We start from the raw sequence: 25,177 nt of genomic DNA, 5'->3' as shown, positions 1-25,177 counted from the left end.
CAGGACTAATTGGTTGGAGAAAGTGTTTTTGCAGCCTGTTTTGCTCCAGGTAAACCATATTAATATTTGGCTCCATATTTTATAGTCCATTGTGGTTCCAGTAGAGCTGAGGATCATCTTTAACGGCATATGAGGCTAGAAAGCACCTGCATTCTTATTATGGCACATTTTTAAATGCCTAGATTGTAAATGTGTCTCAAATACCATTAAATCTGTAAATCCAAGATAGATTGTAATTTATAATCCATTTCTACATCAGGCTATAATGCTTAATGTCTTTACCTGTGTAGAGCTGCTGAGATGGAGGATCATTTAAAATGTATATTTGTATTGATCTCAGCCTTTTATTCCCACCCAACCTCCTGCTCTTAATGTTTAAAGTCGATCACTAGCAGGATGTGGTTCACAGTAACAGGCCAACTGTCAGTCAGGTAGGAGATCTACACACACCGACTCAGAGGAAGAGGAAACTAAAGTGAGCCAGTGAACATGAGTGAAGTGCTGGATTTTAAACTGTACACTAATAACCAAACTAAATCTTCAGATTACTACCACCAACTATACATGTTTATATATTTAAATAAGAAATCGTATGAATTTATAGTATCTCTTCAACAATTGTTCAAAGATTTACAAAAATAGCAGCAGAACTCGGATGTTTGTGGACTGAAACAAAGATCAACATCTTAACATTTTGTCAGAGGATTTCAGATGCTTTGGATCGAAAACAAATAAAAAATACATTGAAGAATTAATTAAAATTCAAATGGCGTATAGGCAAAGCACAACCCACGTATTGAGGCTTTAGTCCTCGTGACGGTGGTCACAGGTTCGATTCCTGGCCTGGCAACATTTGCCGCATGTCTTTCTCATGACTCTGTTTCCTGTTGAACTGCTTTCAAATAAAAGCCACTAGAGCCAACAAAACCTTTAAAAGAAATTCAAAATCCTGCAAAGTTATATTGAGTTAAATCAAAACTGAGAGAAAAAAGTTGGAAATTGGAAAAAAAAAAAAACAACAAGGCAAAAACTTAATATTATCCAGCAATAATTACAACTGAGAATCTACTAAGGAGGACCTACTGTGCAAATTTCACTTTTTGAATGTTTTTATTCTTCCATTTGGGTTTCAACTGCTTCTAATAACAACCAAACGCTTGAAAAAAAAAACACCTAGTCGTTTTTTAAAATAAGTTTATGTCCTTTGGTGTCTGGAAAATGAGCCATTTCAAAAACCTCCTGATTGTTAAGTCACAATCGACAGATGCCACACTGTTACCTAGCAACCCCACTTGAGTTCAGTCCCATTTCCTAGCAACCCAAGCTGAGCTCCAGAACGTTTGGTCAGCTGGTTTTATGTCTTCATGCCAGAACAATGGCTGAAATGTGACAAAACTGTTTAACCACTTGGTGCATTCTTGTTGGTTGTGCAGGAGGCTCCACTTCTTCTTTTCAAAGATGTATGTTTGTATAATTGCGCATCTGTTTGCCGCCATCTTTATGTGTGAGTGTAAAGGTTGAGTTTGGGGGGCGTGGCCAGCAGCAGCTTATTTGGATTTAACGTGACAAGATGCCCTAAAATATCTCATTCTGAAAGGAGAACTGACCAGTCCGAAATCTCACTATCAAAGAATGATTTTGTGCAAAAATGATGTAATGAACATGTTTTGTATAGATCTATCCTAATCTGTTCAAGGCAGCATAATAGGTCACCTTTAAAGAAAAACTAAAAAACAGGCAACTGGAAATCCAGAAGAGGTAAAAACAACAAAGAAAATCACTTGCAAGATAAGATGTCTTTTATTTTCTTCCACTGTGAAGAAGCTCCTGTAGGTAGATATTATATTATTAGGACACTTCAGGTAATTGAAAAGGGTCTAAATGTGACATTTTCTACAAGTCAACTGACAAAACAGGGACAATAACCACAAAAATGAGAAAAGAGAAAAATGCAAAGGTTTTAGATGTAATATACAATTTAATTGAATCACTTGAGAATTCAGCCTTTGTAGTACAAATATTTAACATTTGTACTACACTGGACAGCAGTAGAAAGTCAGTTGGTGTCCCTTTGGTTGGAAAATGGTTCATGGGTTTTTGTGCTTTGGTCGTAACTCAGTTTATTTATTTTAGTTTTTTGACTCTTTCAGCCTTCCATACAGGGTTTAAACATTGTTTTTTTGAATCCTATTTTTTGTTGCATTCTATTCTTTGAGTAGTTGTTTCTCCAGCGTTGACGCTGATGCATTGATGGGTCCCTCCAGCTCCAGTACACTCACTTTATATTTTAACTGGAACGACTCCCCCGCCAGGGCAGCATGAACAGCATGAAATATGTAAAGATCTTGGATCTTTAACTTTTGGTTTGGCAAAATCTCTTTTTTCCAGCACCCCTTTTTTGTTCAAGTCTGTAATTGTCCAAAACTCCAAAATACTTGTAGTCCTCTGCTTCTGGCAGAAATTAACCTCTAATATGAAAGACAAAACCTGGAAAACAAAACCCACAAACAATAATCGCTATAAATCAGCAAAGCTAATGTAGGAGTACCTAAGTGATTGTTAACAGATCTGCTGTTAATTGTCTTTGTTATGAACTTTTAAAATATGTTTTTGTTGAGTTTTTACATCTTGCAGCTTTTCAACTGCAAACAAAACAAAGTTTTCTTTCAAAATAAAAAACTGATTACATTTACATTTTTTCCTTCTTATTCCTCCCTAACTTTCACTGTGGTACAAATCAACCATTAACTTTAAAGAAATAAATCCGTTCCCAGATACTCTGCTGCGTGTAAACAATCCTTTTAGATTTCTGTTTTTCTGCCTAAAAACGTTAAATAAAGAAAATGCATAATTTTATCCATACAAATAATGGTTTGTTGCTTCAGTTTATCTGTTTCTACGGTAGGACAGATTCAGCAGCACAACACTAGTGTGCAGAAACTCGTCACGGTTATCTGTTGAGTTTGTAAACAGATCCAATCAGCTGGTCACATCTTTGCTCCTGTGTTTATTGTGACAACCAAAGACCTAGAGACACCACACAGACGCTAAACAGACGCTAAACAGTTTTTAACGTCTCCAAAGACAAATTCATGATTCATAAAAAACCCAGCAAAGAGCCACTTTCTTTAACCAAAATGTACATATTCTTAGTGAATTTGCATGTTGCATGTTTTTGAGATGTGTCCCTTTGGCATTGGAAGTGCTTCACCCTGGGAAATACAGAATATTAACAATACCTGCTGTAAGTATTAGTTTTATAGGATTTTTTATGATTTGGAAAATGCCTCTTCTCCATGAATATGTTATATTTTAACTATGCTATTTATTTTTATTAATTTCTTCATCCGGGTCTTTAAAATTCTGATACAGTAAAGTTTGTATAAAACTTAAAATTTTTGTCTGCCAAATATTATTCTTAAGTATTTAATCAGACATACTGATATGTTGCTCAGTAGCTGAGTAGCCATTTATTTTGTTATCATGTAATTTATTTGTATGATTTAAAATACCAGAGTCTGCACACAAAAGTATATTTTTCTCCATCTGATGACATCATAACTTACACTGTATATTAAGTACCTTTTGTGTATAAAGTACTTTTAGATAGATCACATTTACTTGAGTAATTTATTGGATGGCTACTTTTTTTACCTTTATTTAAGTAAAATCATGTTGAAGAAGTGCTAGTCTTGCTTGAGTACATATTTTGGGTACTGTAACCACTTCTGAATGTAAATTAAATTTCAGGAAAAACTTTTGTTCCTTAGAGGAATTGGGTCCCCAAAGTGTTGGTCTTGTCTGGATTTATGGACCCCATGATTTAGGTTTACAGGAACACACACACACGTACACACACACACACACACACGCACACACACACACACACACACACACACACACAGGACGATTAACAATCCTGAATGTCAGAAACAAGATTCAGCTTTCTGAGTTTCTTTTTAAACAACAGAAACATCCATCTCCCCTCTCCCACTCCTCTCTGCCCCTCAACGAGGGCAGCCATGGCAAGCTGCCACATTCCTCACCGCCGGGAAAACAACGAATCACATCCCAGGAAGTCCGAGAGGAAGAAGCTGGCTAATGCTTTCCTGTTAAACACTAAAACACACACACACACACACACACACACACACACACACACACACCCACACACACACACACACACACACACAGAATCAGTCCAAACCATAATTACAGGCTGCAGATGTTTGGCAGTTAAATTTTCACTGCACCAAAGAGTTACAGACCCATGAGGAACCGGGATATGGAGCAGAACCAGAACAGATATTTAAACAATAAGTGCAAATGGAAGTGAATTTGGACATTAAATCATGTTTTAACCCTTCAACCGGGACCAGAACCACAAGTACAGCCGGGCCTTTCTGTGTCAGTTCAGACTTTTTCTGTGAGTTTGGAAGTGATTTCTGTTTTGTCCGTCTCTCTCAGGGCTTTTCTGCTGCTCGGTCCCGTTTCCCTCCTCCGGTCGCCATGGTGACGCTCAGCTATGCAGAGCCTGAATACAGTCAGCAGCTTCGCGGAAAGAGGCCTTTGTTACCCACAACCCCCCGCTCCTCCCCTCATCGCTTTTCTGGTCGTTTTCAACCAAACTCTGGACTGGTCTCACATCTCACACCAGTATGATACCAGTATACACTACCAGTACAGGTCACTGCATAAGAAATGTTCATGCATCTTGAACTTTTTTTTCACATTGAAACCCACATACTTCAGCACAGGTTATTGGGTTTTTATTATTAGTCGATTAAAATTGTAATTAATTAATCAATCACATTTTAATTGAAAACAAAGGGTGTTTTTTAAACCTGATAGTTTGGTAGATTTGATTCGATTGGGACCAAAATTGCAACATTTGTTCCATTTTCAGCTGCTTTCACATTTCACTGTGTCAAACGAACTACACTTTTGAAAATCCTGTTCCCCTCCTCGCCTGTGGGGGCGCTGCTCCAGGAACTAATGAGGACACAACATGAAAACCTCTGAAGAAGACATTGAGTGCAACTTCCTTCTTAACAAAATGCAAACCAAAATGAAGCGGCGTCAGATTTTAGCGGTTAGTTGTCTTTGTTTTTACCCCTCCAGGGGTATTTTGTGGGCTCTAGTGCCCCTTATATGATAGTGGGCTGACAGGAAACGGGGAAGACATGCGGCAAATGGCGTCGAACCCATGACGGCCGCATTGAGGACTCAAGGCCTCCAAATACGGGTCGCGCTAACCGCTACGCCACCACGGCACGCCCTAGTTTCTTTGTTAAAAGGCCAGGAGTCATTTCTCCCACAGCGCTAAGTTAGCATGTTGGTTTTCTTTGCATTTACCCAGAATGCCCTGCGCTGTAGTCCACATCCTACTTTTGAAATGGTTTCCAGTTCACTTGGCGTTCACATATGCATTCGAACTGCACCAGAGTTCATTTCACGCCTCCCCCAACGAACTGGACTTTCTACACAAACGGACTGGAGTTGGATTAAAGCAGATAAAACAGGACTGGAGTGAACACACCCTAAATATTGACAAAATAAGCAACAGATTCAATTAAAAAACATTTTTGTTGCTAAATTATTGAATAATCAGACACATGAGCTCAACAACAAAGATTGTTGTTTTTAATCTGTTATCCAGGTTCTCCAACCATCAGATTGGTGTAAAGTTAATCTTTTTGTGTTTCAGGAAAACTCCTTAAGCAGGAAGAGGATTACAGCGCAGGGCATTCTGGGTAAATACAACCAAAACAAACGTGCTAGCCTAGCGCGAGAAACGAGGGGAATATGTTAATGAAAGGTTTGGTTCCTTTAATTCAGAGTAGTGTGAAAGGGAACCGCAGCAGCTGAAAATGTAACAAATGGTGCAGTTTTGGTCCCCAGTCAGATTATACCAGATTATCAGGTGTGAAAACTAGACTCAAAAGATGTAGAAACCAAATACAGAGTGGCAATAATTGAAGAAAATAAATGGGAACATTCAAGAAACAGGATTGAACAATTTCTTTGTATCAATCATGGACAAAGAAATTACCAGAATATGGCAACATAAATTCATCGCAGGCAAAAACACAATTATTGTGATTTTTTTCAGTCAATAATATCAAAGACTAGATAATATTGAGACTAAATCTGACTAAATAAGATTTTATTTCTATCATAACTTCTATGAAGCCAATGTAAGAAGTGTTCTGGTTGGAGCAACTATATGTTTCATTTTCTTTTCAACAGGAAGCATTTATTTTATTGAAGTTACATATTTATCATTACTTCTGCTTTTAATCTACTTCTTCTGGCCTTTTCCCCATTATTCTTCCTACTATTATCGTTTTTAATATGAGATCATTGATTTGAAGAGCAGCAGAGCCGATGAGCACGAAGAGGGCGGCATCATCTTCCTCCCCCTCCTCCTCATGCGCAGTGCGTGTTGGTGTGTGTGTGTGTGTGTGTGTGTTGGTGTGTGTGTGTGTGTGTGTGTGTGTGTGTGTGTGTGTGTGTGTGTGTGTGTGTGTGTGTGTGTGTGTGTTGGTGTGTGTGTGGGTGTGTGTACTCTCCCTCACTCCGCTGTTGGACTCTTCTTGCTTCGGACTCTGACTGAAGGCAGAAAATATGAAATAAGATTTTACACAACAAAGTTTTCGGCGGCCGGAGCGTCGATGCGAAGCTTCTGCAGAAACTCGCCGGTTTTGTTTCCTCTTTTCTTGGGGAAGAAAACAGAAATCTGGGAGTCGCGCCATGGTCTGTGTGGAGGATCTGCTCAGTCCAGGTCAGTTTTATTCAATAAATCTCATTATAATGGAGAATAAAAACTCTGGTAAATGTAAATGTGCCATGAAGTCGCATCGAGAGAGACGGAAAATATCTGGAAAATAAACTTTATATGGTGATATAACGTCTGGATCAGAAACATTTACGGTGATGCTTTTATTTTTAGGTTTTACAAACTTGAATTTAAAATCTTGATGTGATTTAAATGCTTTATTTAATGCACAAAAAATCCCGGATTAGACGTGAAGGCTGCAGATAATGATCAGAGTTTATACATGAAACTATTTTAGTGTTTTTGTCGCGTCAGTGAGTGAAATTTAAAAATTCAGATTAGGCTTTGAACGTGAAATCTCTTGTTTTAATCAATTAGATTATTTTTTAATTGGAGGCTTTAAAATACCAAAAACAATCAACAGAAATGTGATTTTAAAAAAAACATGATCAACTTTCTCTTTCCTTAACTACTTATTTATTAAAAATGAGAATTAGTGATAAACTCATGGATTATGAATATTGTTTTGCGTTTTAAAATATTTTTAAAACTGTTTATGTTGCTTTTCTTGTCATAATGAGAACTTTAAAGGAAATCTGATGAATTCCCTTTAAAGTTTGAACTTTGTTCAGTCTAAAATGTCAAACTGAACAATGAAGAAAATAATTTAAACTGTTGATGTTGTGGATGTTTTGTCCGGTAACTGGACGGAGTGACCAGGTTTTTCTCCACGGCGCCGCAGCTGTTTTACTCACAGATTTTTCTAACTTTTACATAAATTCACACAATTCTCCGGTTTTCACTCTTTTTCTTGAAATTATACTAACTGAATTGGAGCGCATATTAAAGTGTCACACAGTGGAATATGTGTAGCTGAATTTGATGTTTTTGTAATGAGCGGGTCAGATTTGATCGGTTTAGTTATATTTCCGTGTATGAGATGAATCTGTTCAATCTAAGATGGATTATTGACGCGTTGATCGGCTCTCTGCAGGACCATGACCAGCGGCAGATCCCGCTCTGCTCCTTCTCAAGGCGACCAAATGACATGAAGGATTGAGGGTTTGAGGACACAGCACCCCCTGCTGGACTCCGGCTGCACCTGCAGGCCATGGCCGAGCCCAGTTACTCCGACCTGATCGCCAAACATTACAACTACACCGGCAAGTTCCGCAAGTCGACCCAGCAGGACTCGGGTCTGAAGGCAGACTCGGTGATCTTCATCATCGTCTGCTGCTTCATCATCATGGAGAACATCCTGGTCCTGACCACCATCTGGAGGACCAAGAAGTTCCACAAACCAATGTACTACTTCATCGGGAACCTAGCGTTGTCCGACCTGCTGGCCGGCGTCGTCTACACCGCCAACATCCTGCTGTCCGGCGCCAACACCTACAAGCTGACGCCGACGCAGTGGTTCTTCAGGGAGGGCAGCATGTTCGTGGCGCTGGCGGCCTCCGTCTTCAGCCTGTTAGCCATCGCCATCGAGCGCCACCTCACCATGCTGAAGATGAAGCTGCACAACAACGGGAACACGTTCCGGGTTTTCCTGTTGATCAGCACCGTGTGGATGATCGCGGCGGTGCTGGGCGGACTGCCCGTGATGGGCTGGAACTGCATCCGGAGCATGCCGCAGTGCTCCACCGTGCTGCCGTTGTACCATAAGACCTACATCCTGTTCTGCACCACCGTCTTCAGCATCATCCTCATGGCCATTGTGGTGCTCTACGCCCGGATCTACGCACTGGTGCGCACCCGCAGCCGCAAACTAGTCTTCCGCAAAGTCACCAACGGCCGAGGCAGCGCCAGCGCCAACAACAAGAGCTCGGAGAAGTCGATGGCGCTCCTGAAGACCGTCATCATCGTCCTGAGCTGCTTCATCGCCTGCTGGGCGCCGCTGTTCGTCCTGCTGCTGCTGGACGTGGCGTGTGAGACCCTGACCTGCCCCATCCTCTACAAGGCCGAGTGGTTCCTGGCGCTCGCCGTCCTGAACTCCGCCATGAACCCGCTCATCTACACGCTGACCAGCAACGAGATGCGCCGGGCCTTCCTCAAGACGCTGCTCTGCTGCACCGCCTGGATCCGGCCCAAACCCAAGTTCACGGGACCGATCATGGGCGCGGAGTTCAGCCGCAGCAAGTCCGATAACTCCTCACATCCCAACAAGGAGGAGGCGGAGTACTCACCCAAGGAGACGACGGTGGTGTCGTCCGGGAACCTCACCTCGTCGTCATAAACCCAGAGACTGGACGGGTCAGACTCATTGGATCGGAACTCTTTGGACTAATGGAGACTCTTCAAACTGATGAAACCCGATTAGTGGAAATCCACTCTGCATGTAGCTCTTAATGTCCGTAACTTTGAACCCAGTCCAATGTGAACTGGTGTTGTGGATGAAACAGAACATTTTCCTGAAGAGAAGGCGACGGGATACTGGAAGCACTGGGAAGGTTTAGACCAGCTCTAGAAGGGAAACGGGTTTTTTCTTTAACCAGACTTTATTCTCACCCTTCTAGACCAACTAAAACTTGTAGCACTTAAATACACTACTGCCAATTATTTAAGAGATTAGTTCCTATAAAATGTCTCTCCTCATCCACTGCACTTAAAGAAACACCATAATCTGGAGACCTGGGTGTGAAATCTCTGTATCAGGCTGAGGAAAAAAATCTAATTACCAGAATAAAGTTGTACAACAGTAAGTAAAAAAACGAGAATAAATGAATATTACTGGAAAAAACCTTATACAGCAAGTCAAAAATACTAAAATAAACTCATTTCAAGAAAAACGTTTGTACAACATAAAGTCATATTACGAGAATTCAGTCGTAACAAGCCAAGAAAGAGTCACAATAATAAAGTCATAATAATACATAAAAAGTCATATTATTGCAAGAAAAAAATCTTACAAAAATAAAGCCACTATAATATGAGAATAAATTCATAATATTACCAGAATAAAGTTCGACAAACAGTCATAGTATGACTGTAAGAATGAGAAAAAATCTGAATAAAACAAGAAAAAAATACAATAAAAGTTTTAAGAAAAAAGTCATATGGCAAAAATCATGATATTATGAGAATAAAGTCGTAATAATATGAGAATGAACTCATATTACCAGAATTGTTATTATATTTGTAGACTGAAGTAGTAAATTTATAACTCCTATGAAAAATAGTAAAATATAATGAGGAATATTAGACATAGGAAACTTAATCTTTTAACACATCAGTATCAAAATGTGCCAGAGATGAAATAATTAATTTGAAGAAACATTCACAGACCAGACGAGCTGGTTGAAGTTTTACACTCATTAAATAACTTTTTTTAGTAATTTTATGTTTTTCTGGTATTTTTGTGTCTTTATTCTGCTAATATTATGACTTTATTCTTGTAATAATAATAGTAATAATGAAAATGATTTATTCTGGCCCCATTTCTCCTTCATAGAAGGAGGCTGTTTCCTGTTTGCTTTTTAATCTCGTAAATAGAGGAAAAATATCAACTTTTTAGCCATTTTACACCATTCAAGAACTAACGAGTTCAAATAAGAAAAAACGGTTTATTTGTAAAAAAAAAAAAATGTAAAAATTAAAATATAAATGAGAAAAAACATTTGTTTTAAACTAAGCAATTACTAGAAAGTTTTAAAAAATAATAAAAATTGATGTTTGAATTGATAATTATTTCTTATTTGTCTGGGTACATTTTAATTTCACAATATTTTTTATAAGTTATCACATTTTTTATCTATAAAATAAAAACACTTAGGGTGGAAATTATTAATTGATGCATTTTCTTTTTTTAATGAAATTTATAAATTCAAGTTAATATATTAATTTAATTATGAAATTGCTCACATAATTGGACATTTTCACAGTTTTTTAGGTTATTATTTCACCCAGAAAGCAGTTCTGATCATTATGAAATGTTTAATAATGTTTAATATAAAGCTTTATTATTGTGTTATTTGGCCCAGTTATGTTTTCCACTGGTAATAAAAAACCCAAACAATAATTAGTAATTATAATTTGTTTTATTCTAGTAAAATAAGCGGCTAAAGAAAAAACAAGCAGTGTGTTGTAGGTTTGAGTGGAAACCGTTTGGCTTAGAAGTGCTTGTGATTTCATGTAATTTAGGACATTTTAAGACTTTTTAAAATTGATTTTTAGCCTCTTTGGTTTGAAGATTCAGAAAATTACTTTTTCTTTGCCGTTTCCATTTATTTAAAGCAGAAATAAAGAATTTTACAGAATTACAGAATCAACATGTGAAACTGAAAAATGACACGGATTAAACTTGATTTTAAATCATTGGCACAAAGTACATGTAGCAGAGTTTTATAAGTTGCATTTTTGTTTTCTGGATTCCCAGTTTATTTACAGCATGACGACCCAAATTCATGTTTTCACCTGTTACATTCATGTAAAAACTGTTTTGTTTTGTTTTTTGGTAAAAATAGTAGAATCTGTTTGACTGAATGTGTTTTCTACGTTTGGTGTGTTTATTGTGTTGCTGGTGAACTTAGATTAGTTTTTATTAATTTATATGTGACACTAAAATTTAATCTAAAAATTTTTAGATCAATTTTAGAATTGATCTAAAAACTTAAATAAATTCTTAGCGTTCATGTCACGGATCCACGGATTCCGTTATGAGCACAGAGGTCACCGAAACAAAGTGAGAACAAAAGGAGAAAATTAATCTTAGAATGGAAAAGTGCTGCTCAGGTTCTCAGGACCCTGAGCAGCTTTTTGGCACAAACAGGCTCCCGTAGGTTTTTCTGTCAGCAGTCCAGATGTTCCTGCTGTTTGACTCCAGATGTTTGATTGATCATTAGAATTTAATAAAAGAAGGAATAAAAACACAGATTTCATCTGAACCAATGAAAAAATAAAGGTTGTTCATCAGCCCATCCATCCATCCATCCATCCATCCATCCATCCATCCATCCATCCATCCATCCATCCAAAGCATGGTATTGGTGGCATTATGCTGTGGGACTATTTTGTCCCAAGTTTTTCAAATTCCTTTCTAATTTTCAGTCTAATCAGAATTCCTGACCAAATAGAGGATAATAATAAGTTATATGTAGATTTTTTTTGCTTTTTTTCTGTTTCCTTGTTTTAGTCTGTAATTTTCAGGGCTAATTGTTAAAACTAGAACCGGTTTCTCTCCGCATGGGGCTTTTTTCAGTCCAGGATCAGCTTGGAAACCAGAAGTGTGCAGCCGAACTTCTTTTATGAGCCAAACAGGATCAAAAACAACGAGATAGTGAGCTGCTGCCCCCATGTGGTCACATGTGGAAACTACACGAGAATATCTGTTTTCCTGCTGTGAAAAATATAAATCGGGAGTAAAATTTGTGAAAAGTCCAAATAAAAACTGTTCATTAAAGATATTTCAGAGTCAAGCTGCTTAGGGACAACAAACAGTTGACAGAAGTGCAAAAAATAAAATCCCAGAGGGATCATGGACAACGATTCTGGACTGGACCCTTTGCTAATTAAAGGAGGAGTTAATGTGTAATCAGAACTGAACTCCAGCAGGATTTGGATTTGGAGGTTCGTCCCTCAGAAGTCCAAGGATGGATCTGGTTCTGTTCGTCACCTTGTCTCTGCTGTGAGTAAATATTTTCTTTCCATCAGCAACACATCAACTCATAATGAGGAACTTTCAGATCTAACAATGTTATTAATTTCACTAATAAGTAAACAAGCCGTCTCAGTTTCTGATATTAAATACATTAGAAAACTCAAATGAAGGATTTTTTAGTTTGAAATCAAAATGACCTTCACTGATTTCCAGTTTGCCTCTGATTTGTTGACAGATTGGACAGCAGATGCCAGGTCTGATTTAGGAGCTAAAACTCTGGTGAAAAAGTCTAAAAGTTATTTCTTCACACCATGCCTCTTAATAACTTTGGCCAAAAACGCAACTTATGAGCTTTCTTGATGTAATTATCTATAAAAATGGGAGCAGTCCATTGAAGTAAAAATATTCAAAAGGTTTTCTTTCATTAAAAAAACTAATCCAATTTCTTACATCAGGTATTGTGTAAACAAGGCATTTTATTTTGAAGGGTCAAGTAGCTTTGATGGTTGGACCAAAAGCAAAACCAACAAGGAGAAGAAAAATATGGTAAGGTATGGTTAGCACAACTCAACTCACACAACATGGTCTATTGATTGGGGGAAAGAAAACGTCTCTGTTAGAGTCGAGCATGAAGATGTTTGTTGTTGCTCTAGCATCACACCAGGTGAGGCGTTTGGGTTTAACCCACCTGCCCAGTGAGACTCCAACTGGTGGTGGAAACGTCAGACCATAAAGTAACAATCCGATTCTCACCAGTAAAGCATTTGAAGCCCTTTAAGTAACCCTTCAGGTCCCAGTAAGTACCAGCAGGTTCTATGTACCTACTAAGTTCCTTTTGAACATACTTTGTAGCTAATCTTGTCATGAAACTCCCCTTTTAGTCTTTTGTTATGGAGTAGGCCAAAGGCTGTGGATTTTTGTTTCTTCAGTTTAATCATTATTAGGTAGACATGAGTTTGACTCATAATTTTAATCAAACTAAATCCTTTAGGGTTCAGAGTTGATGTTAAATCTAAAGTCCTGAGAACTACACATTAAACTTCTGACTCAATAGAAAGTTCAAGAACGTATCCTTCATGTTAATCTTTGATGGATTATGATAGTAATTTCATGTGATTTAAAGTAGCTTATGCTGCTACTCTGCAGGTAAACCTAAGATCCTGCGGAGCAATGAAATCACCGATGGAGAAACGGTGGAAATCAGCTGCCTTGTTCCCAGGCAGGCTCTGCCGTCTCTTCAGAGAACACTAAACGTCCCTTCCAGGTGATCAGAGCAACGAGTTGTGTGTGTTTTCAATCTGACGTCAAAGGAGCTGCTGGGAAACTACATGGTAGGCGGCACGCTCAGACTCAGGTGTGACTACAGGCTTCAGGAGTACACCTCCATCTCCAGCGACGACATACCCGTGACTGTCTGGGTGAGAGTTAATCAGCCTGTAAAGGTTCTAGAAAGTACCTCTGTCTATGAAAGTACATAAAAACACTCTCTACCGTACAGGTACCAGTCCCAGTCTGTCCATCAGCATCACTTTGTGTCACCTGACGACATCATCGAAGCCACCTGTACGCCTCTGGTGTCCCCTGTTTCTTCTACAGAGAGGAGTATGGGTTCAAGAAGGCATCCTGCAGCAGTAACATGACCTTCGGAGAGTTCACCAGGTTTCAGAAGCCCACGCTGCTGTTTCCTCTCAACCTCACCTGCACCCACCACCCCGACGAATTTCTCTCCATCCGCTCTGAGTGCAGCAACCACCAGCTGGTGTTTGTAGTCGGCATGTCTACTGTTAGAGGAAGGAAATATGAGCAGCAAATCGTAAGGAACAGTTTGGGGCTCATAATTTCATAGACATATATGCTAATTCCTCTCAGTGGTACAGTTGGGAGCTATTTTTCTGTTTCCATTGTTAAACTGGCACAAACAACCGACCCATACGACACCATTCCTGTCCTCCCTTCAGTTGTAGGTCCACAGGACAATGGTACGGTATGGTTAGCGTGAAGCTACTGGTATTAGTCCATTGATCAGTGGACAGAAAGACGTCACTGAGATATAATAGTGTGTCACGTTTGTCATCGGACTAGTATGATGCCAAGTTAGGTGTTTGGTTTTAACTACTGGGTTCTGCTTGTCCTTTGCATTATAAGTACATGGAAAAAATAACAACTTGGTCCCTGTAGATTATTGATTTTGTATGAATTTCTGCAATCACAAAAAACTGGAGGGACTGGTTTCCCTTATTTACTCTATCAGTATTCTGTTGATACCCTGAAAAGCGTAGTTGTCCTACAAGTAATCCTCATACCATTAGTAACCCGTATGCACCCTGTAAGTTCCCTTAGTGCAGCGCCAAAGCACTCCCTAAGTACCTGCAAGTTCCCAATAGATGCAGGTAATCACTTAAGCCCCCAGTAAGAACCTCATAGGTACCAGGTAAGTACACTATAAATACCATGGGCATTCCCTGAAAATGACTTGCAGTTACCCAGGAACTACTACTTGAGTTTTGCAAATACTTTCTAGGCACCATGTAAGATCCTTGCAAGTAAACTGAAAATACTCTCTAAGTATCTGATAAGAAACCCGACAATACCGTTTTGTACCTTATATAGAAGGTATACAGGTATACTGTACCAGACCCATTTCTTTCTATACTTAGTTTAGTTTTATACTCAAGCTGTTGTTTCCGCTCAAAGTTTAGTCATGTTATAACACCTGCAACTAGACTCCAAACTCAACAAGACCTGATCCACAGAGAACCGCTCAGATAAAAAACAATTGTGAAGAAAAGTCAGAAGAATAAAATTTGAAGATTCAAATTTAAAATAATCATCCATCCATTTAACCACTTAACCTAACAGCTAAGGCACATTTCCACTAATTCACTAGCAACGGAGCTCATTTTTAATTTAGCACTTTTGCTAAATATGAAATCATTTAGCGCTCTTACGTTTTCCTAAATTAACTTTTCTACATAGAATCTAAACCGCTAATTTACTCAACTGTTTGTAAACTTTCAGTTGAATAAAGTTTGACTTCTGTGTTGAAGTTTTGCTCTTCAAGTAGTTACCTTAATATTCATGCTCTTATTTTGAAGTGGTTGAAGACCATCCATGCTGGTCTGGTTGAAGTGAACTCTGTCGCGGTTTGGTGTGTACGCATCTCAGAACTGACCAGAGACCCAGGAAATGGACTGCAGCGCAGGGCATTCTGGGTAAATAACAAACGCGCTAGAGAGAGAAATGACTTTGGATTTTAGCAAAGACAAAAGAGAAATTCTACAACCACTAAAATCTGATGCTACTCCGTTTTTGTTTACATTTTATGAAGCTGAAAATGTAAGAAATTTTTCAAACTGCGTCTACCGGACTATCAGGTGGGAAAACGTTGTAAAAATTGTTCACATTTTATTTGTAGATGTTGACTAATGTAAATCTGCTGCTGTGGTTTTTTTTTCCAATCAGTGTTTCACTTGAATTACCCTGAAATTGCTCAGATTGAGCTCAGGGGAAAGAAATGTTCTGTTTATTGACCTTCTTCAGTTGTACCTCAAGGCTCTGTATTTGGCCACATTCAGTTTCCACGGTTTTACTGATACTTTTCACATTTCGTCCCCTAAAGCAAAGCCTCTTTTTCAGGATTTTTTTTTTGTTCTTGAAACTGCACTTTGATCAAATTAAGTTGTTTTAAATGTACCATAAAGTTCTTGAAGCAAATCATTCATTTAATTCCCATGCACGCAGACTGCTTTGCTTCTGTTTACAGTGTGACAAAAGAAAAGTTCAGGAATTTTCACGTTTTATAGAAACTTTCTAAGATTCATGTCAAATTTGAGTTTTTGTGTTCATCGTTTGAAACTCAAAAATTCCGAGGTTTTTTTTATAGAAAATTTCCGAGATTAATCTAAAAATTTCTGAGATTTTGGCAGAATTGTCCCCGAGAACTCGACAGCCCAAATACTCTATAGAGATTAAAATCAGAATGTTTTTTATCAGTGGACTTCATCCTCTTCCATATTCTCGTATCATATTTTATATATTACAAAATTTCAACCAGCCCAGGATGTATTCTCCCTCCTAATTCCGGCCCTGAATGCATCTATAACAACAAAACACAAAAAAACAAAATATTTAAAAGTACTTTTGCAGTTTTTACGTAATAAAATCAGAACTTGTACCTAAAAGTATTATTTCAACATTAGTACTTTCACTGAAGTACTCTGCCAAACTCTTAAAGTGCCACCATGACCTCTCCGCAGACAGAGGCACGATGGGAAATGTAGTTTATTGAGACCGAACGAAGTCGGCGGAGATTAACCACATAACTACATTTCCCACAATTCCTAGCGCGTTTTCTTCCTCCTCTCCTTCCTTCCTGCAGCCTCGGCCCTTCTCAGCTGAAAAAGGAAGATGAGAAGCCGCCGCTGCAGCCCCGAACAGAACCGACACTGAACCGAACCGGACCTCCAGAGGAATGTCGGCGGAGCGGCTGCTGTCGGAGCGCAGGCCGAGCCCAGCTGCCGAACCCCGGCCCTGAACGCGACGCGACCAGCCTGGAGCAGCGGGGCGGGTGGAGCTGCAGCCCCGCCGGGCCGGACCGAACCGAACCGAGCCGAGGAGAGTTCCTGTCATCCACCGTCCTGCCTGCCGGCGATGCAGAGAAACCTGCGGGACTAAAGAGTTCGACCGCATCCTGAAACCAGAACCGAACTGAAGCCCGCATTCAGGTGAGACCCCTCCCTGCACACCTGGGCTCAAGCTGGCACCTGGATTCAGCCGGGAAACCCACTGGTTCTGGTTCGGTGTCATGTTGGAGCGAATCAAAGCGGCGCCGTCTTAGTAACGCAGAAACAGTTCGGACCAGAAGTTCCCGTCCAGTTAAAATGAGGCTTTAATGATTTATTTAAACTTTTCTCCTCCTGAGTGAAAAAAACAAATTACAGGAATTACTAAAAACACGAAAACCTACATATTTTTAGGATTTAATGAAACTGCACACAAACATGAACTTAAAAACGGATGAATATTTGGTTAAATGTCAGTTATGTTGATGATCTGAGGTGAAGTTGAAGAAATTAGAAGAAATTTCCTGATTGATCTGGAAATCAGATTGAATCAACCCCAGAGTATGATGCTGCCACTAGTGTTACGGTTTCCAGGTCTGAAAAGTTTATATCCGTCTTCATTAGGCCCTTAATGTTGTATTTACTGAATTAAAAATGAGTTTTTTCAGACATGTAGGAGTAAAATGAAACATTTATAAACCATTGTTTTTCTTGGTTAAAGTGTAATACACCTGGACCTTAAAAACCAAAGTACCAAACCAGGATTTTTGTGTGTTGCCACTAAACCCCAAATTCACACTTCACTGTTAAAAAAACCAAATCCTTTGAGCAACCTGTTTCCCTCCTGGCCTGTGGGGGCGCTGCACTAAGGACCAGTGAAGGAAACAACAAAAAACCTCTGAAGACACTGAGAGCAACTTCTTCTTTTGTGAAATGGAGTGGTGTCAGATTTTAGTGTTTGGAGGATTTCTCTTTAGTCTAAGGCTAAAGACCATGAGTGATTTATCCTGCTAGCGCTAAGCTAGCATGTTTGTTCTGGTTGCATTTACCCAGAATGCCCCTGTTGTTGCTTAAAACCAGCTTTTTGATGATGTTTTCCTCTGTTCTCCACCAGGTGGCGGCATGGAGCGCTCCGGCAGCATCCAGCTGGACATCCCTGACTTCAGCAACTCCGTCCTGTCGCACCTGAACCAGCTGCGCGTCCAGGGCCGCCTCTGCGACATCGTGGTCAACGTCCAGGGCCAGAGCTTCCGCGCGCACAAGGTGGTCCTCGCCGCCAGCTCGCCGTACTTCCGCGACCACATGTCGCTGAGCCAGATGAGCACCGTGTCGCTGACGGTCATCCGCAACCCGTCCGTGTTCGAGCAACTGCTGACCTTTTGCTACACGGGCCGCCTCTGCCTGCAGCTGGCTGACATCATCAGCTACCTGACCGCCGCCAGCTTCCTGCAGATGCAGCACATCATCGACCGCTGCACCCAGATCCTGGAGGGCATCCACCTGAAGATCAGCCTGGCCGACGTGGACGAGGCGACACGCGACGACGACGACGCGCCGCCACGGGCGGCCCGGCCCGTCAGGACCATGGAGGCCATGGTGCGCAGCGGCGGCCATCACGGCGGGCTGAGGCTGCTGGGCGCCAGAGGTGGAGCGGAGGCGTGCGAGGTCATCAGCCCGGCGGAGGAGCCACTCAGCCCGCCGCCGACTGTGGAGCACAGCGGTCTGGCGGGACCTGGCGCCACCAGCAGCAGAGCCAGCAAGGAGCCGATTCTCCGCATCAACCGGGCCGGCCAGTGGTACATGGAGACGGGCAGCGAGCCGGAGAGGACCGACAGTGCCGAGGAGGGCGGCGGCGGCGGCGGCGGTGGCGTGGACCGCATCAGGATCAAAACGGAGCGCATGGAGGACTGGATTGGAGCCGGAGGGAACCAGGAGGAGGTGGCGGCCGCAGAGGAGGGCGGAGCCACGGTGATGATCGACACGTCGGGCCGCAGCACGCTGATGACGGCGCCGCTGGGCGGGCTGGGAACCCGCAGCGGACAGGCGTCCTCCAGCTTCAGCGAAACGGACCGGTGAGTCGGAACCACATGATAATTTATCGCGATAACCGATAATGTTGTTGTTTTAAGATGGTTCTCGTGTTATATAATAAATAAATTACATACTAATGCAAGTACAGTTTCTCAAAAACAAATGAACTTAAATTTTAAAGATTCAAGATAAAAACAAACTATAATCACAAATGTATCCTGCATTTGTCAGGCAGCGCATGATAAATTGTTTTCTAAACAATAATATTGATTTTGTGAGCATTTTTAGTTAATTTAATGGTTATAAAGGGATAATAATGCAAAAACCAATAAACTTTAGTATTAAATATCCAACATAAAAAACAACTTAAGATAACAAATTTGGCGATAAATTGTCCCACGAGTTATTGCGATAAACATTGATGTTGTTTTTGAGAAAGTTTTCATGTCATATAAAAATGACACATTAATACAAGTTTGCCCTTTTGTTGAAAATTAAACTTTTAAATATAAAATATCCAAAATAAAACACCTGTCACAATAACAATGTTTGGCCATAAATTGTTTTTGAAGTTATTGCGATAAATGATAATATCGCTGTTTTTCTAGACTAACTTTAATATAACGGGATGATAATGCAAAAACACTTTCTCATAGATTAATAAACTTTAACATTAGATATCAAAATAAAACTTAACTAGGACTGTCATAATAACAAATATTGCTGGACGATAAATTGTCTCTGAAGTTATCACAATAAACCATAATATTGATGTTTCAATACCATAATAATGACAGTTCATCTTCTCAAAGACCCACAAATAAATAAAATGGTATCTGTAAACGAAGTCGTCCTTCAGAAAATGTTAATCAGAATGAAAATTATCGAGGCAATTTTAATTTATCTTGCAATTAATTAACTGCTTACTGTGACAGACGTGAGTGGAACAAAGTTTTTTCTCATTATTAATGAATTATTTACCTAAAACAAGCTCCCATGTCTCGTTCAAAAGTTACTTGTCAGTAAGTTTTGTCTTATTTTTAAGATATTTCCACTAGAAACTCGACGTAAATACCTTTGGTGTATTTGTAGTGTAGGAATAGATTATTCTGGCGATTAATCTTTAAAATAATTGCCACTCTGCAGATCTTTTATAGAATAACCTAGAAAATACAAATAAACAAACAGTTCAATTCCTTCCTTAATAAGAAAATAAACATTTTAGATCTAATCCTACCAACTACAACTATCATATCAGTTTTCATTTATCGTGATAAATTACTCAAATAAAAATCAATTACTAAATTAGTTAATTAATAGATTAATGGTGATTAATGGTGATTGTCCAGGCTCAGTCCCACCGGCAGCGTGGTCGTCCTCACCGAGCGCCAGAGAGCGAAGAGCGAGTCTCCGAGTCGAGCCGACGAACTGCGGCAGCCGAGCTCTCAGGTAAGAACCCGAACATCAGGCGACATGAGGCGCTTTCCGACCAGAACCGACCCAGATCTACCACAGTCTGAAAACCTGATTTATCAAAAATACTTTTTTTGTTGAAACTGTCATCTGTAAAAAAATCAATCTCCTCTGTCTTCTAGAAACAGCCAATCAGAGCCAGGAGGCGGGTCTTAGTGCTGTCAATCACTGCTTCTTACTCTCTGCTACACTGCAGCTAGCATAGCCAATCATAGCTGCTACGGCTAGTTAGCATAGCCACTGTTGATAGTGGATAAACAGTTTTCTTGTAGTGATTAGCACATTTAACATCAGGTAAACGCTGTTGATTGGCAGCACTAAGCCCCGCCTTCTGGCTCTGATTTGTTGTTTTTGGTGCATTTCTTCAGACTGCAGCTCAGGGATTAGATCGATCTGTTCATAGATCATCTGTCTCATAACATAATGTCATGGCATGGTGATAGTTTTAAAAATAAAATAAAGTTATTTTAAGTGTATTATTACTGTGTCTTTCTTTTTACTTTTACTTGAGTAAAATTTTTGGATTTTCTGCCCACTGAATGAAAAACAAACATGTTTTAACCTGAAATCAACCAGACTGACTCTCACCTGTTAAAGTTTCTTATTCATAGAATAAAAAATTTGGAAAAATTTATTTTGCCTGATTTTATTTTATTTTTTTACTTATATGAATTATTGTGATTTTGATCCTTAAAATACCAAAAATTCCACTTAACTTTCTGTTTTGGTCCATCTGATGATGTAATTTTTAAATATTAAGTGATTGATGATTTGATCAGTTACTCAGTACCTGAGTAAACTTTTTATTTTTTAGTCTTACTTAAGTATTTTCTTGTCCGGATATTTTTTACTTTTACATGTTGCAGATTTGCTTCTCTTACTGTGATCAGTTTTTGGGTTTTCTGCTCTCCTCTGGTTAAACCTAAATGATCTCGTTTAGTTTATTTTAGCTCCTGATCCTGTTTTTGTCAGTCTGATTTGTCTGTGTGTCCGTCAGGGCGAGGAGCACGCGGCGTTCGACATGGGCGGCTACGAGGATTACCTGAGGGAGCAGGTGGGCGACCGCTGGTTCCGCTACAACCCGCGGCTCACCTGCATCTACTGCTGCAAGTCCTTCAACCAGAAGGGCAGCCTGGACCGCCATATGCGGCTGCACATGGGCATCACGCCGTTCGTCTGCCGCATCTGCGGGAAGAAGTACACCCGCAAGGACCAGCTGGAGTACCACATCCGCAAGCACACTGGCAACAAGCCCTTCCACTGCCACGTCTGCGGGAAGAGCTTCCCCTTCCAGGCCATCCTCAACCAACACTTCCGCAAGAACCACCCGGGCTGCGCGCCGCAGGAGGCCCACAGCGCCTCGCCCGAGACCACCACCGCCTCCGTCCCGTCCCGCGGCGGCGGCCCGAGTGACGAGGCCTCGCCCAGCCAGGAGGAACCCGAGGCCGGCGGCGGGAGCAACAGCGGCCATTACGCAGACGGCCCTCAGACCTCGGTTTCCACCACGGGGCCCGACTGACCCGGGCGGAAACGAGGCGAACGCCGCGCTGGTCCCGTCTGAAGTCAACGCACACCTCAGAGTCCGAAATGAGATTCTTACCGCTTTAAACCGCATCTACCTTCACTAACCAGACAGAACAGATTAAGCTAAAGATGAAGAATCGCCACACACTCCTACAACCTCACACACACACACACACACACAACGCTCAGCGAAGCGCCGCCGTCAACTTTATGTTGCAGGTTTCTACTTTTTGGATTTCCGGGTTCACAACGCAGCATCACAACTAGCGGTGCACCGATTACCGTTTACAGCCGGTTTTGATTTTTATCTGAATTTTGCTAAATATCGCCGAGTTAGCAACAGTGGGTCAAACCTCTCGCACATCGGAGCAGAAGAGGACAGGTTGATTTTTAGACCTTTCTTTGAGGAAATCGGGCCGATTTATCGGTGCACCTCTAATCCCGACCGTCCGGGGAATCTGGGAGAGAAGGAGGGCTTTGCCAAGATACTCAGTGCCAGTTTTACGGTTCAAATTCTTTTTATTTGCCTTGAGACAATCCGGAGCAGTCAGGTTAATAATAATAATAATAATAATTATTGCGCTCTAAGTGCCACAGCGATGACGGTTTCGTTGGGTGAGTTACGTCTCGGCGCCACTGGAGTTTCTGACTTTGTCACATTTCATTTTTTACACTACAAACATAAAACTGCAGCTCTAACTTCTCTGTCCTCAGTTTCAAAACATTTTGCTCCGTTTACCGTTTTATCCATTTATTTTTGTTGCTTACAGGAAGGTGGCTTCAAATATCTCAGTTTAAATTATTTTGACTTTCAGATTTACTGTTTAAATCTTCATCATCAATAATCAATAGTTGTGATCAAAAGAAATCTTTCAGCTCTATTAATGCTGAATTTGTTGGTTTAAATGCTACATCAGTGACAAAGTAAGACAGAAAACTAGAGATGCCCGATATTAGCATCAACATCGCTATCGGCCGATGTTAGCTATTTTATCCGATAAGTAAAACTGAGACGATATAAACAAACGATGTTTATTTTCATTTTGTTGCAGTTTGTTTCTGGAGGGAGTTAGCCATGCTAACAAAAAGCTAGTTACGCTAAACCTAATGCGCTATGATATCTTTAGAATATATATTATGTTTATATCTTTTCCTGTCCATCTTATTTTGTTTCTTCATGTATCTTACTAAAACTTATTGAGGGAAAAAAGAGAGAACGTGAGGACAGGAAGTGAAACAGTTGCGTAAACTATCTTCATACACTTCAAAATAAAAGCATGAATCTAAACGTCGAACTATTCAGTAATAAAAACTAAAAGTTAACAAAACGACTAATAAACTTGGTGCTTTAAAATGGATCCAGAAATATTAATTTAGGCGAAGCTAAGTAGGCTAAACGACTAAAAGTTAGCTAAAAAGCTAAGCTAAAAATTAGCTCGGTTCTTGGCGAGTTAGCAGATGTTAGCATTTGAGAAAATATATAATACCGGTAAATATCAGTTATCGGCTATAGCAGCAATACTAATATCGGATATCAATATCAACCAGAATTTATAAACAAAAACATCAAAGTTTCTCTTCTGAAGGATATCTTATTTTAAAATTACAATAGCTATTGTTTAGAATTATGCTTAAGGAATAATTGTACTAAATAAATATTATATTAGTAGCTATAATTCAAATCAAATGTGCAAAAAATCTGGGAAATTGCCTTCTAACAAAGAAAACGCGGGAATAAAAGACACATCTATGGAAAAAATCAGAGTTAGGCTAAACAATGTTATGTAGAGGATCATTTTTGTTTTTAGTTTTTTCCTTTTCTTTTAGGTCTTTATTAATTAATATCTGGGCAGAAAGCAGAGCAGAGGGATCCGAACCCTGGACTGTCAGCTTCTGATCTACATGATCTTTACGATTTTGAGCCTTGACATTTGAAGCCATCGTCCGCAGAGAAACTCCAGTCGCTCTGGTTTATTAGTTCAATTGGCTGTGAAATATTTAACCGATCATGTTGATGTTTGCTAACTGTGGCGGTGAAACCTTCCAAGTTTCTCATAGATTCAGACAGAACCACCTAGCAGCGGGACAAACTACCGAACAAACTCCCAGTAGGACAGAAACAGTCTCAGATAAGCTACACAGCTCGATAATTACCTCTCATCACTACGCAATACAGCTGCTGCTCACTCAGCACCACCGGGGGGCGCTCTGGTCCGCTCAGATCCCCGTCAGTCTTCTCAGATCGTTTTTATAGACAGGTCTCTGTTTCTCTATCATTACTGTACACCTCTGTGCTTTTGACAATGAAGCTTATTATTTAAAGGAGGAAATGATCAGAAATCTGTCAGTTAATGACGCATTAAATCTTCTGCACTCCACCTAAAATATAACTTACTGTATAAGTTTCATTTTACCATAACAATTAATTAAAACACCTTATTTAATAATACAGCATACTGTTATATTATGCTTAAGTTGGCCATATATTACATTTAAAATAGTTTTCTAAATCAATCAATTTTACAAAATACAACTTATCTGGGCCTAGAAAAGAAAAAGAATTTAAAAATCCAGTTAGATTAAAAAAATCTAATTTTTATCACAAGTTGTCTCAATAAATGTAATTAAATGCAAATAATGAGTATTAAACAGAGCTTAGTTTGATCAGTTAAACTGTAGAATGACTTCAATCCAACATTATTCTGTCTACTGGCTAACTTCTTTAGAATAAGCTAGTGGAATAAAAATATTTTAAAAGCTAACAAAATCAGTTTTTGATAATTATTTAAGATATTAATAAGAATGTTTAAAGTTTGTGACTCAAAAAAACACTTTGCATTTCATATTTTGCTGATTCAAAGAGCGTCTTTGTTTCTTTGGGCTTCTGTTGCTAATTTAGCTAACATAGTTAGCCAGTGCTAATATAATTAGCTGATGCTATTTCATATTTACTGTTTCTGGATATTTCACTTGTAACCTAGAAAAATAAAATGTATCAGAAACAAAACAAAATAAAAAGTAGAGCAAAGAAACTGAAAACGTTGTTTAGCTAGCCGTTACCTCGCTACGTCAGCTAGCTAGTGCTTTGAAAAACAATGGAAAGCGACGTCATTGTTAAACGTTTATAAGCCTGATCTTAAATAGATTTCAGACATAATTTCAGAAGCAGGATTATTGTTTTCAGGTGAATCTCAGCTAACCTGAGTGATTTTT

The 25,177-nt window shown here is 39.7% G+C and overlaps 2 protein-coding genes across 2 annotated transcripts; both read left to right on the top strand.

Annotated features, from left to right (window-relative positions):
• Positions 1 to 6,566: 6,566 nt before the first annotated feature.
• On the top strand, positions 6,567 to 10,380 carry s1pr1 (sphingosine-1-phosphate receptor 1). Its single transcript, XM_005808383.3, has 2 exons — positions 6,567 to 6,784; positions 7,773 to 10,380. The coding sequence occupies exon 2, from the start codon at positions 7,890 to 7,892 to the stop codon at positions 9,012 to 9,014; it is 1,125 nt and encodes a 374-aa protein (XP_005808440.1). The 5' UTR covers positions 6,567 to 6,784; positions 7,773 to 7,889; the 3' UTR covers positions 9,015 to 10,380.
• A 6,349-nt stretch (positions 10,381 to 16,729) lies between these two features.
• On the top strand, positions 16,730 to 24,517 carry zbtb37 (zinc finger and BTB domain containing 37). Its single transcript, XM_005808415.2, has 4 exons — positions 16,730 to 17,098; positions 18,051 to 19,008; positions 20,317 to 20,416; positions 21,438 to 24,517. The coding sequence occupies exons 2-4, from the start codon at positions 18,059 to 18,061 to the stop codon at positions 21,957 to 21,959; spliced, it is 1,572 nt and encodes a 523-aa protein (XP_005808472.1). The 5' UTR covers positions 16,730 to 17,098; positions 18,051 to 18,058; the 3' UTR covers positions 21,960 to 24,517.
• Positions 24,518 to 25,177: the final 660 nt, after the last annotated feature.

The sequence above is a fragment of the Xiphophorus maculatus genome, chromosome 9, assembly GCF_002775205.1.
Source record: "Xiphophorus maculatus strain JP 163 A chromosome 9, X_maculatus-5.0-male, whole genome shotgun sequence".
NCBI lineage: Eukaryota > Metazoa > Chordata > Actinopteri > Cyprinodontiformes > Poeciliidae > Xiphophorus > Xiphophorus maculatus.
This window is presented reverse-complemented; position numbering and strand designations above follow the sequence as displayed.